We start from the raw sequence: 18,184 nt of genomic DNA, 5'->3' as shown, positions 1-18,184 counted from the left end.
CTGAGACGCCGCAGCTGAAGCGGATCCCGACAATTGTGCCGGGATCCGCCCAGCTGCGTGACTGACAGCTGGCTCTGCCTATCTAGAGGCAGAGCCAGCTGTACCCGCCCCCTCCCCCGTCTGTTCCGCCTGTCAGCGCTGGCGGACCGGAGCGGGGAATCCAGCCCCTCCCCTGTCGGCAGAGAGCCGTGACAGGATCGAGAGGTGAGCGAACGCCGGTACATGTTCGCTCACCTCCCGATCTACTGAGCCGACCTGTGACAGTCTCATTGTCACAGGTCGGCTAGAACCATGAGGTGAGTGAAAAGCACTCACCTCATAGTTCTCCTTTAAAAAAAAGCTTGCACAATATATACGTTGAATGCACACATAACATTACGGGAAGATTTTTGATGATAAATGGTCTGGCAATGGGGTCACTTCAAAAACAGCTATGGCAGCTCCCATTGTTGAATACTCACAGGATCTCAGTAAATCAACTTACAAGACTATGTGTATGCCTAACTGGTTGTTAAACATTTGCAATTTTCTAATTCCTCAAGTAGAGAGACTGCCAGTAAAATCCTGTTCTTTGTAACCGACAGTCACTGCATAAAGAACCTTTCAGTTTCTGTTAATATACAGGGAAACATTCTGTATTTCTGTACACAAGAACGTACGAGTGCTTAACGTACTTAATTGAGACATGACCTCTTTCCTTGTTTACACAGCTTGTAACACTCAGAAACTCCCCTAGTAGGTCTACGTCTGACCACTTCTCTTACACAATCCCAATGTAAAAAAATATTGTATAGTTCGAGGGCAGTGAAAGGTTGAAAAGGAAAATGGAGGTTATGGGAAATGTTTCAATGAAGACATCTTCAAATAACAAAATAGTGGTTAGTGGGGACTTCTTCAAGGGTTCTGCTCTTACATTGGCTTTTTGGATCTGCATACTTGTTCCAGATCAGTGTTTTAAAGTACTGAAACTAGAGACAGCCAGACAACTAACATTATCAGAAGGAAGTCAATCAATGACAGCCCCATATTCCTGAGTAGAGGTTTCCTTAAAGCAGAAGTAAAGTTGAAAGTGAAAGGTGCGCTCTTGTCATAATTTGCAAGTAGGCACAGCCATTTGCACTTAATGGCACACTTACCTTACGTGTGTGCCCTCCTCCAGGGCTGACCAATCTAGGCTGTTAGAGACCATTCCTGCAACTGCCATCCGCTGCTACTTCTGAGTCCCCACTTATCACTATTTTGTTATTTGAAGATGTCTTCATGGAAGACATTGTCTTTCTCTTTGGTCACTGGGCTGCCTCTGAGCATGTAACTCCTGTGCATGTAATGGGGCTTACATTGTCCCGGGCACCCAACTCCATTCCTAGCATTTTACACAAGCTGAGCAGAAGATGGCGTGTTCTTGGAGTGAATTTGCAAGTCTCTTTTGCCAAAAAAACTGTTATGTTTACTTCCAATAACCAGTCATAGCCTACCTTCACACCAATAGCCAAATTTCCTTAATACTAAGTGCCAACCTAGGTGGCTGATGTCAATAACTAAAGGATGGACACCGGCACTCCAAAGCAAGTTCAGTATGTGTTTATTAACGTACTAGTTGCAAGTAGAACACTCTAAACAACGTTTCGGGGTCTCACAGGATCCCCTTCATTAGGCAAGCAAGTGATAAATGCAAGTGAAACACAGGAATCTGTATACACACCAACAGTGATTGTGAACCAATCCAAAAGTCTCACTGACATCATCATGACATCACATTCCCTTCAAAAACATTCAAAATACAGTAATCATGTAGCAGGATATTGGCAACAAGATTGCAGGTAAATAGATAAACAGTGCATATATAGGGAATGTTCTATTACCAGCCATGTGTGCAGCAATCATCAAGATGCAAGGATCTAGAGTTACAAAAACCACTGACAGTTAGTGTAACAGCCATTAGGCAGCAACGGAGGAGTGGTCAGCCACTGTCAAAGGTACCAGACCTGCTCCCAGCCAATGACCCATCAGAGAATGCCATCTGGTGGAAGCCATGTCGTCAGAGATGGGGGAAGCCGCACATGTCACGAATGAATGGTGTGTATATAGATTCCTGTGCTTCACTTGCATTTATCACTTGTTTGCCTGATGAAGGGGATCCTGTGAGACCCTGAAACGTTGTTTAGAGCAGTGGTCCCCAACCCCCGGGCCCGCGGACCGGTACCGGTCCGTGGATCAAATGGTACCGGGCCGCCCAGGGAACATTAAATTATTTCCATTTTATTTACTTTGGTGTATTTCTCTCGGGTTTGTACGACTTTCCAGGATGAGAGGTTAACCGGGAGCTGAGAGACGTCACCTAAAGCCGCACCAATACCGCGCATGCGCAAAATATCGTGATATCGGGGCTGTTTTAGATGCCGTCTGGAGCTGAGCGGCTGCAAGCGGCAGTGGCGTTATAGCTTTGGTAAAGAGAAGGTGTGTATCGCTCTTCTCTCTGTTCACCGGTACTTTCTCATGTTTAACAGTACTTGGTGTACGTGTATATTGTGTTTGCTCAAATTTAACCCACAAATAAGCAACAATGAGTACGAAACAGACGTCGTTAGAAAGTTTCCTTGGAAAAAGAAAAGGCCCAGTGAAGAGACAGAAGAAGTGCCTTCGACATCAAAGAAACATGTAACTTTTAACAGACAATACCATGAGTCCTACTTGAAATATGGATTTATCGGGACAGGTGATTCCAATCTAAAATATAAACAATCAACGTCCCCCCCTCAGCGGGCCGCAGTAAAATTATCAAACGTTGACCGGTCCGCGGCGATAAAAAGGTTGGGGAGCACTGGTTTAGAGTGTTCTACTTGCAACTAGTACGTTAATAAACACATACTGAACTTGCTTTGGAGTGTCCATCCTTTACTTATATGGAGTGCCGGTGTCCATCCTTTACTTATATTTTTTATACCTGCTGCACCCACCTTCCATTTTTGGAGCAGCAGCTCTGAGTGTGATGGGTACACGGACTGTATCCTGATGTCAATAACTGCCCAATTATCGCTACCTTAAAGTGTATGTAAATCCAAAACTTTTAGTTTTGGATAGTTTAGGGAAGGGTTTGCCCTCTGTAGCACCCCCTTACCCCTAGGCAGTGGTGGAGGCCCCCCAGGTAGTTTGGTGGGCTAGCATTTCACTTCAAGGCTGCCTTCTTGGCATGTAGTGGGGGTGCAAATCATTGGGTGCCAGTCACTTTTGTGGGTCACAGTTTATTCAGTTCCATTAAAAAGTGGGATAAGGCTACAGCAGATACCCACAGCACAACAGGCTCCACTCCCAGCAGAATGTGGACGCTGGGAGCATCTTTCTATATCTTGCAGAACCTTCACTGGTGAGCAGATGGCTATATCCTTTCTACCAGATAAGTTACCAGTCTTCCTTCAACGCTCCAGCTTCACACAGCTTTCCTGGAACACACTCCTATCAGGAGGGTTTCTCCCCTTCATCTTGAGACCAGTTTTCCCCATTACATGGTCAACCCAAATATTTATACACTTCCCCATTGGCAATAAAACTCCTGTTGGCTGGCCATGGAAAGACGTACATTTTTCATAACCCGACCCTCTTGCCCCTACCCACTCTATTACCAGGGGTGCTTTATACATATCTCCAAGTCTCCCTTCAGTATGACTGAGGGCTCTTACTTAATACTGTACAGACAACACATTGTCACACTTGCACTGTTGCACATGAACCAGTCTCTCTTTTTTTTTTCTAACCATCTTCCTTAGCTGACCTTGTCTCTGATGACTGTAGACTTTCAGTCATCTCACCAATTTAAGGCAATGTTGGAAGCCTTCCCTCCACGTTCACAGTTAACCTAATATATAACAACTCTGAGCCCGGGCTCTCTCATTACTACTTTGTCAGTGTAGATATGCCAGCCATAACTGCAGGCGGGAAGACACCTGTTAATTGTAGCTCCATAAACTGCAGAAAGTCCCACCTTTCAGTAAGACTGTGGCACCCCTAAAAACTCCCAAAAAGTGCTTCAGCGTACTATTCCTCCCTTTCAGCTTCTATCTTCTCCATTACTGGCTTGGGAACCTAAGGACACTGCATATTTCTGAGCAACCCTTCAATCAAGTATCCTCTGCAGGGGAAGATGCAGTTTTGGAAGCTCTGTAGGGTGTCCATTTCCTGGTAGTACTGGAGAGTCTGGTGACCTTTGTACTAGCAAATCTAATGCTATCCTTTTTTTTTTTTTGGAGGACTAGCTGATTGCAGTGGGGCTCTCTGGTCTTTTCCTTTGACTCAGCGTTAAGTGGAATGCCCCCATAGTCCATTTCTGACCAAAGAGGAGGAACCAAATACTCAACAAGCTTAGCATCACAGGACAGCATCCTCTCCATCCCCCCCGGCCTCCTGGTTGGTCCGCATATCAACCCACAGTTCTAAGGGATTGATTTCCAGGGGGTCATCCCAGTTCCGACCCTTCAGAGACAGGGCAGGTTCCTTGTCTTGGTTCAACCAGTCATCTTTGCAGGCTATGGCTGTGGGAAGCCATAATGTAGCCAGGTTCCATAACAGGAGCAGCGGGCAAAGTATTTTCAGTTGTAGTACTGACAACCACGGTTGGGTCAGTCTGACCAGTCGGAGCAGCAGTTGTGGTCCCTGTAGCCCAGTCAACTCTGAGTGCTTGGGGTGGCAGGGTTGGGGGCAAGATCTCCATCAAGTACTCCTAACAATGTAGAAAATGGCCCCATGGATGAATATTCACTGCCAATCCTGTACATTTACAGCAGATCAACTTGATTGTTTAGAAGCCACCTACAGTAGAGAGGGCCAGACTGGTGGTTTCAGGCAAATGCCAGAGTTGGAACCAGATTCTATGGTTACAGCCAGGCTGGCGGCAATGCCCAGGGTGGACACCTTCCAACTGCAAGTCATAAAAGAAGCAGTGGTGTGTGCAAAGCCAGCCATGGCTCACGGTTTCTAACCCCTTTCCTTCTCTTATGCAGTAGTTACAATGTAGCTCTCCTCCAACGACCCACACAGTGGCTCTCCTGCAACTACAGTTGAGCAACTCCTCTCATTGTTTCTCTAGTTCACATAGCCACAGGATTGTGTAACTCCCTAGAATCTTTAGATAATGCCTCAACCTCCAGGGAAAAGTGACAAAACCTGGGGGTGGGGCCACATTCTCAAAAAAACAAAACAAAAAACACTTGGATGGTGTAATAGCTGAAAAACTGTTTTCACGGCTTTGCATCAATTTAGCTCCAGCTGAATACAGCTTAAGGCAGGGTATTTTTTTACTGCCCGTGTCCAGGGAACAGGAAATGAGAAGAAATCTTTTGAAAATGAAGGGAATTTCCATCTTAGAGAGTTTGTACAGGAACAGGGGTCCCCATTGTAGGATTTTCCCATCACCTCCTGCTCTGGTGACAACTCAAGATTTTTCTCTCTTCTGTCTCAGTAACAAAGGTCACCAGGACAAATGGAAAGGTGGATCTCCTTAGCAGTGACAGCAATAAAAGCTTGACAGATGACCTGACCTACTATGTGTAAAACTAAATAAAAAAAACTTGCCTTTACATACACTTTAAGGACCAGTGATTACACAGTGAATATGCTGTATCCTTAAATAGATTCCTTTTTTACAGTCGTAAGGTCAGAGAATTATTGATTCTAAAGAGTTAACAAGTTGCTACACTTTAATGTGCTTCTCTGCGCTCTGGAAAAAGTCAGGAAAACAGACAATGAAATAACAGCTAGGCATCTCAGTGAGGAATTGCTATCTCATTCAGTAAGCCCAATGTGATTATCCAAAACCTTTTATGGAATTAAGAATAGTTTTCTCTTAACATGGCAAGACACCAATGTCTAAATGTCCCTGATGTATACAGCACAGCGCGAGGTGTCCTGAGAAAGCGCTGAAAACAGGAGGAAGGTCAGAGGAGGGATTTAGCAGTCTGTGTTGGGGAGATAAGGAACCTCAGAAGGGGCACAACTGTCACTAGAAGAACACGAGTCCTACAGACTACAACTAAGACAAAGGATGAGGATCTTAAAGTGTTTCTATAGAAAATACTTTTCTTTCACTTTTGGATAGTGTAGGGCAGGATTAGGACCCCCTAAGCTTTTATTGCTGTCTATGCCCCCGCTAGTGATGAGCCAAATGTGGCTGGGTTTGGTTCGCTTGGATGTTCATTAAACCCAGCCAGAAATGCGGATTCAGCAAACTTTCAAGCAAACTGAACCCAGGACTGCCTGTGTCCTAGCAACCTAGCTAGGGTTAAACATGGTCAAAAAATGACCGAAAATGCAGCAGTCATAGTTGTCACCATAAAAGGAATAGAGAGGAATTCTTCTAATAGGGACACTTGGGAGCACCATCCGTCTCGACAAACTTCGACCATTCACACCTGTCCATTTTGGTACGTTTCAGTAACGTGCACTTTACCACAATGCATTATATCACATTAGTTAGTTGCAGTTCCATCCATTGTGAATGGCACCTCAATGAATCTTAAAGGCACAAAAAATTGCAGATTACAAACTAGTAAAAAAACAAACCTACTTTAAAGTGACATTAAAGTTAAAAAAAAAATTCCCCCCCATGTTAATGTTAGCACTTACCTTAAATGATGTCTCTTAATCCGATCTTCTTCTTTTTTCTGATGTTTTCATCTGTCCCTCCAGTGGTGCGGCGGCTCTCCGATCCAGCGCTGACTCCTCTCTGCTTGCAGGCACTTCCGATCCAGCGTTGTCTGCATGCGGGTGCGTGCGTCCATAGACTTACCTTGCGTCTCTGCTCGCCTCCCGGCCGAGAATACGAACTGCGCATGCGCCCGCCCCAAGATCCTTTGCGACTACACGAGCACTTCCGGATTCTCGACGCGGGAGCGCGCAGCGATAACGAGGCAAGTTTAAGGCGGGGGGGTTTTTGAAAAAACTTTTTGCCTATATCTATGCCTATGCCTATATCTACAGTAGATATAGGCAAAAAAAACGGAGGCTTTAGAACCCCTTTAAGAACTCACAATCAAAGCAAGGACTCGCCTTTTTCCTGATATCCCCCTTTTTTTTGCAGCATGAAAAAAAAAAAGCATGCCAGGAATGATGATGTACCTGTCCAAAGTTCCAAGGAACAGGGTCAATTGAGTCTTTTGAGCCTTGAAAGATGACCCCGTACTGACAATGAACATATTCCACCCGTTCATCTTCGTCCTTTAGGTATACAGAGTCCTCTAAGAAAAAGGAGATAAGAGTTACAATAAATGTAGGACCCTGGCATCATTCAGGTTACACTGACCTCAACAATAAATGTAGGACCCTGGCATCATTCACGTTACACTGACCTCAACACAAATGTCAAACAAATCAACAGGCTTAAAATAAATCGAATGGGAACTTGTGGGAGTGAAGAACAGATGTGAGAATAATCTCGCTACAGTGCACATTTACTGTAAGTAATACAGACGGCAGCTGCTAGTGAAACACATTTTTATCTACCTTACAAAGAAATAAAATATCTTTTTATATAAAAACACTGAAAAATAACACCAGCCGCACGGTTGGAAATATTACTATTGTTAGTTTTAGAGTTTCATGAAACGTAGGCAGGAAGTCACCAAGCTGATTTTCCCCTCCATGAGTTATTTCCAGTTACCTGTTGACCTGGTGAAGATTCTTTTGATTAATAAAAAATGTACCACAATGGAAACTTAAAGAAGAACTCCAGTTATTTAAAAAGTTAACACTTACAGTGGGGCTACCCTCGCACACTAAAAGGGTTAACTACTCATGTATTTTCTCTAGGAGCTGGAATACAGAAGATATAGTCACCTGGTCCTCGCAGTCTATTTGCTTTCATGCCATGACAGCCCACTGTACTCAAATGACATGTAAACAGTGGGTGGAGCCAGTCGTGACATCACGGCGTTGCTCCACCCATCTGTTTTTATTCGGCCGGGATCTTTCAAGAGCAATTTGACAGGTGTCGGCAAAATGAAAACAGATATGCGGAGCCTGCATTGACATCAGCACGGGCTCATCTGTTTACATTCTGCCGGCAAGTGTCAAATAGCTTATTTAGCGTCAGGATCCGTCGGGAGTCCGTCAGGAGCGGTTGGGTCCCGCTGGCTTTCTTTTATTTTGACGAGTCGGCGCCCATTGGTTATTGTGAATGACCTGTGGATTGTTATGTTGGGAGGAGGTTTCTAAATAAGAATTGTCAAAAATTGTGTGTGTTTTTTGTTCAATTAAAGGAGTTTTTTTTTCCAAAAGTCTGGTGTCTTTATTTACCTTATCTTTAACCCCTTAGGGAATAAGTAGGAGTCAAATACAAGTACCCCTTACTTATGCACAAGGGGGAGCCCCCTTTATGAAAGGGGGTATCCAGATGCAAATAAGTCCCCCTGCCCGCTGACCCCCACAACCACCGGGCTAGGATTGTGGGGAAGAGGGACTTGTCCCCATTGGCATGGGGATAAGGTACTTTTCCAGGGGTCCCCCCTGGAAAAGCACCCTCTCAATGGTGAGGGTGTGTAGCCTGGTATGGTGCAGAGGGTGGGGGGGCACTCGCTTGTACCAGGTCAGTGCCCCGGATTAAGGGTCTGGTTGGGAATTTTAGGGGGGACCCCAGGTTTTTTATTTTGACCATTTTTTAAGGGTTCCCCCTAACATTCCTACCAGATCTAAAGAGTCTGGTATGATTTGGGAGGGGGACCCCACGTCTTTTTTTTTTTTCTTTTGTTTACATGTCATATTTCATTCTGTTTGCTACCTCTGAGGTAGCGAACAGAATGAACGAGCTGAATGGTGCACGGCAGCATTTGGCTGTTCACTCTCTGCTGTTTGGTCCCTATGAGACTAAACTGCCAAACGTTCGCCTCAACTGCCACAGTTGCTTCCTGCAGATTCTCGTTCCCCAATAAGGGAACAGCAATGGTTGGCCAGCATGGAAGCAGTGCCATAGAGGTAGCTGAGAGTTTTCAATGCTCTCTCAACATTATCGTTGGCAAGTTGCCACCAGCAAAAGGATCCCTGGTATGAGTGCACATAGAAGGCCACAAAACCCTTTACCAATCCACCAACAATTTTGCAAACACTGGCATGCATGTTGCCAATACAACCAAAGAGGAACTAAATGCACCAACCCCAAAAATGAATTTGCCATTTAGATGTTTTTTTTTGTAAATGATGAAAACTTGGCATGTTACTGTAAAATGTGCCTTTGGTGTGTAATGTAAATCACCCAAAAGTTTCCTGCTTGTCAATCTGATCTTCACTCACTTACCTGGGCACCAGGGGTTAAAAATCAGATAGAATTCCCCAACATTGCAGCTATTCTCCTCTGATCCGTTAGAGGTCTCCAAGGTGAGGCTGTAATGTCCAATGCGGGCGTTGGGTGGGGAGCAGATGGAAAGAACAATGGAGTCACCCTCACTGCTGACCACTGCAGCACTCCATACTCCATTCTCCAGAGCTTCTGTGACCTTAAAGTGAGCTTCTGTGCCAGATTCCTCGGATGGTTGTGGACCTGGGATACAGAAAATCTTAATTAATAAAGGAATAAAGTATATTTCAGAATACTCAAAAAGCATCTGCAGGCAGCAAGTGAATGCTTTCAGTGAGATACAAATGCTATCCAGTTAACATTTTACCTATGCTTAAGTCTGGGGTGGGAAACTCTGGCCCTCCAGCTGTGCTTTATCTACAAATCCCCACATTCCTCTGCCTCTGGGAGTCATGCCTGTAACTGTCAGTCTTGCAATGCCTCGTGAGACTTGCAGTTCCACAACAGCTGGAGGGACCGGTGGTGCCCACCCCTGGCTTAAGTGATGAAGTTGATTAAATTTACCTTTTGTCTGGACTCTGTGTCCCCATAAAGAAAAAAAACACACACAGCTCCACTGAGCCAGTAGGAGGATAGTAGGAATGCACCTCTTTAAAGGAGAACTATGAGGTGAGTGCTTTTCACTCACCTCATTGTTCTAGCTGACCTGTGACAATGAGACAGTCACGGTAACGGACAGGGCAGGGGGCGGGTACAGCTGGATCTGCCTCTAGATAGGCAAAGCCAGCTGTCCGTCACGCAGCTGGGTGGATCCAGGCATAATTGTCGGGATCCGCTTCAGCTGCGGCGTCTCAGTAGCTCGCGGTATACTGAGCCTAGGGTGACGGGAGGACGCTAGTTTGTGTCCTCCCGTTACCCTAAGGAGAACTATGGGGAAAAGCCTTAACCCCATAGTTCTCCTTTAAGCCTGTGTATTTCATGAGATCTGTTTTCATCCTATCAGCAAGGAGGGTGTTCCAGCATCAACAGGAGGTGGGTTTCAGGATCACCGGATCAAAGAGTCATGAAAGTACAGGTGCATCCTAGCTGCTTCCATGCATCGCCAGCCACATGCAAACTTTCAAACCATGACTTAATTTGATTGGTGGCAGGAAAAAAAAAAAAACTTAGTGCTTAGGGTATTTTTTAAATAAGGCTTTCTGTATAAGAGAGATCGCAAGGAGGGTGTTCCACCATCAGCAGGCGTTTTCCAGAATTACTGGATCAAAAAGTAATGAAAGGATGGGTGCATTCTATCTGCTTCCATACATCACCAGCCACATGCAAACTTTCAATGCACGATTTATTTTTGATTGGTAGCTGTGAAAAGCCTTATAGCACTGGAATTTTTAAATAATGCTATCTGTATATGAGAGACAGCAAGGAGGAAGTCCCCGCATCAACATCAGGTGTGTTTCAGGATCACCAGATCAAAGAGTTGGATGGACAGATGAATCCTATCTGCATCCATACATTACCAGTCACATGCAAACTTTGAAGGCACAATTTAATTTGATTGGTAGCTGAGGAAAAACTCTTAGTGCTAGCATTTTTAAAATTCGTTTTTTTCTATATGAGAGACAGCAAGGAGGGGTTTCCAGAATCAACAGCAGGTGTGTTCCAAGATCACCAGGAAGTGAGTTGGCTGGACTGCTGCAGGATAACTGCAAAGATTACAGGATAAGTCACCTAGATGGCCTGATAGACCTGTGAAACGAAGGTCAATGTACCGTTGGTCACTTTGAAGGCCATTCAGGTAAAGAAGAAGCTGTTTCTATTAAGATTCCCCTGCACATTATTGAATGTTTGACAGTCAAGCTCAGTGCACCTTAATTCATTCTTTAGTAAATCAGGCCCAAAGTTCTTGTAACCCATGTGTATATAGATCTGTGAACAATAGAAGCAAGAAATAATGTAACAAAGTATTGTAATTATTCCTATCCCCCCTAGACAAGGGGTAGGCAACCTTGGCACTCCAGCTGTGGCAAAACCACAAATCTCATAATGCTTCTGCCTCCTAAAGTCATGCCTGTGGCTGTCAAGAGTCTTGCAATGCCTCATGGGACTTGTAATTCAACAGCTGGAGTGCCAAGGTTCTTACCCCTACATAACCTACATAAAACAAGCATTTAACCCTTGCAATGTGGGTGGGGAAGAGCATCGCAAGGTTACATTTTAAAGGAACCCGGAGTTCAGTTTCAAAGCTCAATTCCAGCGTAAACGTTTTTTTTAGATATATGTATATCACTGTCAGGTCTTTTGCTGTGTGTGTCTTCTTGTCTCCAAGATTCTGATTCCCCTAATTTCATGTCCTGGTACCATAAGTACAGGAAGTGATGGGAAACCTGTTCAATGAGCAATAAAAACCTAATGGAAATCCTAAGCCTTAAAGAAGAACCCCAGGTTTTAGAGAAACAAACCCTTGCAGTGGGGCGGTACTTGTTTAGGTCTAGGAGTGAAAATAAAGAAGATATACTCACCCTGGCTGCTAGACCGGTCCCTGCAATCACTTCTCCCCCCGGGCTCCACTGGTCTAAAGGCCCGTGATGCCATACAGGTCTATTAGACGTGAGGATGCCAAGCGGCATTTCACAGCCAGGCGGAGGGGGAGAGGTGAGTGATCACTGCCACAGGACCGAAGGATCGGGTGAGTGGTTGCCAGGAGCTAGACGGGATGCCGAGCAAGGCAGGAAGATGCAGAGCTGCAGAGGGTGGCCTCACTCCTCCACCACCACTAACCCAGCACCCCCTGGCCACCTCAGGCAGCAAAAAGGCAAGAGACACCAATGTGAGAAGCCATGTCTTTGATCAGCCAGATTTAGGCTAGGTTCACAACTGGGCGACTCCTAAACGCATGGCAATCGTGCACAAAACTGCGCAGATTGAGGGGCGGTCACTGAGTCGCCCACCACGCGTTTTGTAATGGCACCCCAGTCGCTCCGGGCGGATTGCGCGGTTTCGAGACAAAGTTCCACCCATGCACTTGAACACGATTGCGACCAAAAAATCTGTGCACCGTGTGTCACAAAAAAAAAAAGGTACTTGTACCTTTTTTTTGCGATTGACGTATGGATGTAACCCCATTTCAATCAACTAGAACACGATCGCGCAGTCCCGGGACGTGCGTTCCGGGTGTCGCTCAGGTCTGAACCTAGCCTTAGAGGTCAACCAAAAGACACAAGATGACCACAGCCCCATCCAGTTTATTAGAGTCTGTTGTGTTTGTGGACACTCTGAGATCAGCCAGGGGGATGTCTAAATAAGTGCAAAGTTAGGACCAATGCCTTGTTTTTTTGGACGATCTATAAACAGGAACATCTGGCAGAAATGGCCATGCATGTTTATGTTTAAATCTTTGCGGTCAGATCCATCATCCACCTTCTCAAGTTTATGTATAATCCCAATGCAGCACATACTGTAACTCCAATGACAAGATGTTTATAAAAGGATTTAGGTCCAATGATCTCGGTATATTTATAGAACGAGGAGCTGTTGAAATCGCTAAACACAACTAATATAAACTTTTATCTACATTCCTTTGAATGGTATTTCCCAAGACAGCTGCCCAGCACACAGTATCCGTCTCACCCGTGGCGTCCACAGGCAGAAAAGAGCATTAAAAAAAGAAACTATTCTGCATATTATATTATTAGATATTAAAAGCATGAAATATAGTGAGTCACAGGTGGTGGGCTGCGGGGTGTTTAAGAAATTGCAGTAATTAGTTTTGTAGGATGGGTAAGGCAATTAAGAAATGGAATGATACAACACTCATTTTCTTGCTGTTACACAAATAAATAAATGAACATCAATGATATGTGTAATCAGCATGTTCAAATTATCGTTTATTTCCAAGCCCTCGGGGCTAGCTGAGCAGAGTGACATCAGGATTCAGCTTGACTTATTTTTATTATATGCGGCCAGATCTGTTGAAGATCTACCTACTTGAAGCCAAGGTTAGGACCAGCAAATTTCATGGTAGATGAGCACCATTAAAGAGGAACCCCAGGAAAGGTAAAAATTAACCCCTGCAGTGGGGTTACCCCGACACTGCAAGGGTTAACTGCTCGTTTAGGTCTAGGGTCTGAAATAAAGCAGATATACTCACCTGATCCTCAAATCTGCCAGACTGCTAGACCGGTCCCACAGCCTCTTCTCCCATGGGTTCCAGTGGTCTAAGGAACCGTGGCGTCATCACATCTAATGTAGGTCTATTAGACGTGAGGATGCCAAGAGACATTCCACCGCCAGAGCGAGAGTGGTGACTACTGCGGGACCAACGATCAAATCAGCAACACAACTTTATTTGCACCCCCTAGACAAATCGAGCACTTAACCGTTGCCGTGTGGGGGTAGCCCCCTCCAAGGGTTAATTTTCACATTTTCTGGAGTTCTTCTTTAAAGTGAATATAAAGCCCAACAATGATTTTCTCTTATTTAAAGGCTAAGGTCACGTTTCTGACCATGCTTCATGTTAGACCCATATTTAGGGTGTAACATAAAACATGGTGAGATCGAAGACGACAGGCAATACTTGTGACCAGTCCCTGCTGGTAAGTAAAGCCCTGCCTCTACCAAGATGGCTGCCTCCACAGAGACACAGGCATGGCAAGTCAGTAATAAGGAAAGATCAGCTGCAGGCAGACCATGGGCAATACTGGTGACCAGCCCCTACTGGAGGCATTGGCATGAGGAAGTAAAGCCCTGCCTCTACCAAGATGGCTGCCTCCACAGAGACACAGGCATGGCAAGTCAGTAATAAGGAAAGATCAGCTGCAGGCAGACCATGGGCAATACTGGTGACCAGCCCCTACTGGAGGCATTGGCATGAGGAAGTAAAGCCCTGCCTCTACCAAGATGGCTGCCTCCACAGAGACACAGGCATGGCAAGTCAGTAATAAGGAAAGATCAGCTGCAGGCAGACCATGGGCAATACTGGTGACCAGCCCCTACTGGAGGCATTGGCATGAGGAAGTAAAGCCCTGCCTCTACCAAGATGGCTGCCTCCACAGAGACACAGGCATGGCAAGTCAGTAATGGGGAAAGATCAGCTGTAGGGAGACCATGGGCAATACTGGTGGCCAGTCCTTTGCCCCCTGGCTTTTTCTGGGGTGTTTTTTAGAGGGGCACAGCTTCTAGAGTTCACATCTACTTTAATATAATATTACAGTAACTCCATTAGCACCATCGCTATTTCTTTTTTGCAGGCTGATTAATCACTCTCACAGACAGGGTCTCCTGATTCATCATTCTGTTCCTGGCATATCTCCACATTCCAAGATTTCACCTATATCATCCGCCCTAGTGGGAGGATTGTATGGCTTGGGGGGAAGAAGAGCTCTGTTCCATTAATATACCCAGCGAGATCATGTGACTAGCGTTTTTATATGCATATATCATCCAAAACCTTTAACTTGCACAATATTTATATAATACCCAGTATGCCTATTCAAAATATATTATTCTACCCATCATCAAAATAAGCAAATACTCTGTAAATAGTTATGAGAGATAATAGTCGTATTTCGTAATAGTAGTGGAACTTCTGCAGGTCGGAAAAGGTGAACGATCATTATGGTTAAAGAAGAACTCCAGGCAAATCAAAAACTTATCCTTGCAGTGGGGCTGCAAGGGTTAAGTGCTCATTTTGTATAGGGAACTTAAATAAAGCTGTATTACTCACCTGATACCAGCTCCCGCAGTGGTCACCTCTCTCTGCTCCAGCTATTGAATGTCCCTCAGGTGCCTTCAAGTCTAATGCAAGTCAATGGACCTGCATAAGACATGATATGTCAGAAGTCTGCCGGAGCCCAGAGGAGAATAGGCTCTAGGGATCTGGCCAGCACCTCGGAGGGAGCCAAGGGTCAGGTAAGTAAATTAGCTTTATTTAAGTCCTCTAGACAAAATGGGCACCTAACCCTTGCATTGTGGGGGTAGCCCCACTTAGAGGGTACCGGTAAGTTATTTATTTTCCCGGAGTTCTTCTTTAGGGCGTGCAAGTCCGTACGGTAAAAAGAATCTAACCCCTTAAAGGACAAGTGCTGTGTGTAATTGCGTGCAACAGCCTGTTCTCCCCTATGGGAGGTCACGGCTGCATGCAATAAGACACGTTCACACATACACCCGAACCTGCACATCCCTGTGGATCCGGGTGACCGCACTTGGACACACGCTGTCTTACATGCAGCACCTGTCCCTTCTGGAATCGAGTCCTTTTACGGGAGTGCATGCCATATTGCTGTGCGCACCCGCCTGAATGAGCCTCTTAAAGCCCACGACACCGTGTCTCTGCTTCCTCTTCCTCACAACCGTGTTGTGATCTGTGCTAAGAATATGAAAAGCTGAGTTCAGGAACCATTCCCTCTCTTTGTTCTGTGTACACAAACACTAAGACACATGTATACAGCTAGATCAACTAGTAACCACATTGGGATTATCCACAAATAACTGGCATTCCACCTCTGAGAACAAAGCCAGAGATTCCTTTATTACTCCCACCTGTCATACAAACTAATTCCGGCACTTGGAGGATTATCCATTCAGCCATCCAAACGGATTTCTAATCAATGGAATCACTGGGATGGAGGGGGTTATAACCAGCCAAAACATTTCCAAGCATGGCTGCTCTGCTGCACAATGTGCCTGTTGCCCCCTTTACGGCCAGAGTATCACAGGTTGCTAAGAGCCGGCCCAGGGGAGATGTGTAAGGGCCATACACATCTCCCCATCCAGCTCTTAGCAACCTGGGTTGCTCTGGCCAGAGTCCCGCTCAGCTCCTGGCAACCAATGACGCCACTGGTTTCCAGATGATGCAGAGGGTAAACCCCTGTCTCCAAGCCTACCCCCACCTTATAGCGTGCACAACCACCAGCAACCCATTCCCTGCCGCCTCAGGCGGCGAAAAAGGCTAGGGACACCCCTGTTCCTCACTGTACTACAGGGGTGGGCAGCCTTGGCACTCCAGCTGTGGTGAAACTACAAATTCCATCATACATCTGTCTCTGGGAGTCAGGCCTGTGGAAATCAGAGCCTTGCAATGCCTCATGGGATTTGTAGTTCCAAAACAGCTGGAGTTCCAAGGTTGCCTACCCCTGCTATACTAGATTATTGGTTTTTGTGTTCCCATTGCAGTGATTTTCCCTTAGTGTGACACTTGTCACCTAGAAAGGAAGTGAAGGGAAATCTCCTTCACAGAGACAGCAATAAACTCCTGACATAGATTCTAAACCTTCCTCACTTTACTATGCCCCCTTTTGGGTAGATTTTCCCTCACTTCTGATCTGTGCGACACCCGCCACCTGGACAGGAAGTGAACTCTCCCTCACAGAGACAGAAATAGAGTCCCGGCAGAGGTTCGAAACCTTCCTCTATGTTAATGGTTTCTTTAACCCCATTGGGGAGATATTCCTTACTTCTATTGTGACACTCGTCACCTAAACAGGAAGTGAAGGGAAATCTCCCTTACAGAGAAAAATAGAATCCTGACAGAGGTTCCAAACCTTCCTCACTCCACTATGCCAGATTTTCCTTCACTATCTGTTCTGCCTGACACCCGTTAAATAACACGTAATGTAGGGGCCACAACATTTATGAAGTGCCCCATGGGATTGTGACCCCCTGCACCTGCTATTAGTTCCTTTTATATGTAGCAGTTATTCAGGGATTATTAAGTTTATTTCCTCTCAAGTCAGCATCTCATTTTTGGACCAAAGCGAGTCATACACTGTGTGGTGGAATGAGAGGAATCACGCAATTCCCCCATTAAGCAGTGTGGATGGCGGAATCTCCCCTGCCGGCTATTGTATTTGAAAAGCATAAAATAAAGAGTGTAGTACCTGTCTGAACGATGAGACTCAGCTGGTCCACTCCTTCCTCATATCCCCGGGGAGAAAACTGCAGCTTGATTTCAAAGGCCTGGCCCCTGCGGACAACTAGTATCTGACAACCAATATCTTGCGTATGGTGATTGCGATTGTTGGTGCTGCAGTCCAGGTCACTGTTCTCCAGGTACAGAGCTGAAATAATAGAATAATCAAGTAAATAAAAAGGAACATATACTCCATAACAGCATTCATTATTAAGGTGTATGTACTATATAGCCAAAACTCATGTTTCAAGTTGTGGGTAGAGTGGGGAAGGGTTAGAAAGATTCTATTGCTGTGTCCCTACTAGGGATGTGCAATTCGGTACGTTCTGCATCAAAATTTGGATGGATTTTCCAAAATTCTGACATATCCGAATCACAATGCATCCTAATGAGTCTGAATCCGTAATTTCCATTTCCGAATTTCGGATCCCGTCTGTATTTTGTTCAAAAACTAAACTGTATTGGACATGTTACTTTTCTGGCCAATCAGATGTGTTTTTCGGTTTAATGCATCCGAATGGGTCTGAACAGGAATTATCATTATGGCAACATGGGAGCCATATACAGTTTATACAATACTAAAGCTGAGGCTCCCAGACCAGAAAGGCATTCGGCATCCGAATTTCTGAATTGCATTCGGGAACTCCCTAATGCCATTCGGGTCTGGGAGCCTCAGATTTAGTAATATATGTACATGGCTCCCAGACCCGAATAGCATTTGGGAGCTCCCCAATGCAATTCGGAAATTCGGATCCCGAATGCCATTCGGGTCTGGGAGATTCAGCTTTAGTATTAATATCTGTATATGGTTTTCTGTGGTATTCGCACCGAATGTTCGTAAACTCTTCCGAAACTAACGAAAATTCGGATTGCCTCCTGATCCGAAACCTGAACCAAATTGAATTTCGGATCCGAATCCCGAAATAGCAAAATATCCAAACCGAATTTTTACGCAGCTTACATGTCTAGTCCCTATTGGGCAGCTTCACCACTCTGTTTGT

General features: G+C 45.2%; 1 protein-coding gene across 1 annotated transcript in view; it reads right to left on the bottom strand.

Annotated features, from left to right (window-relative positions):
- Positions 1 to 18,184, bottom strand: part of TGM2 (transglutaminase 2) — a 63,664-nt gene that overhangs the window by 35,365 nt on the left and 10,115 nt on the right. The window contains exons 2-4 of the mRNA XM_018557690.1: positions 17,152 to 17,331; positions 9,278 to 9,520; positions 7,108 to 7,226 (exon numbers count right to left, since the gene is read on the bottom strand). Of these exons, the coding sequence (XP_018413192.1) occupies positions 7,108 to 7,226; positions 9,278 to 9,520; positions 17,152 to 17,331 (542 nt within the window). The remainder of the gene's footprint in view (positions 1 to 7,107; positions 7,227 to 9,277; positions 9,521 to 17,151; positions 17,332 to 18,184) is intronic.

The sequence above is a fragment of the Nanorana parkeri genome, unplaced genomic scaffold (assembly GCF_000935625.1).
Source record: "Nanorana parkeri isolate BGI_ZX_2015 unplaced genomic scaffold, ASM93562v1 scaffold295, whole genome shotgun sequence".
Classification (NCBI taxonomy): domain Eukaryota; kingdom Metazoa; phylum Chordata; class Amphibia; order Anura; family Dicroglossidae; genus Nanorana; species Nanorana parkeri.
The sequence above is the reverse complement of the archived record's forward strand: the minus strand, read 5'-3'. Positions and strand labels throughout refer to the sequence as shown.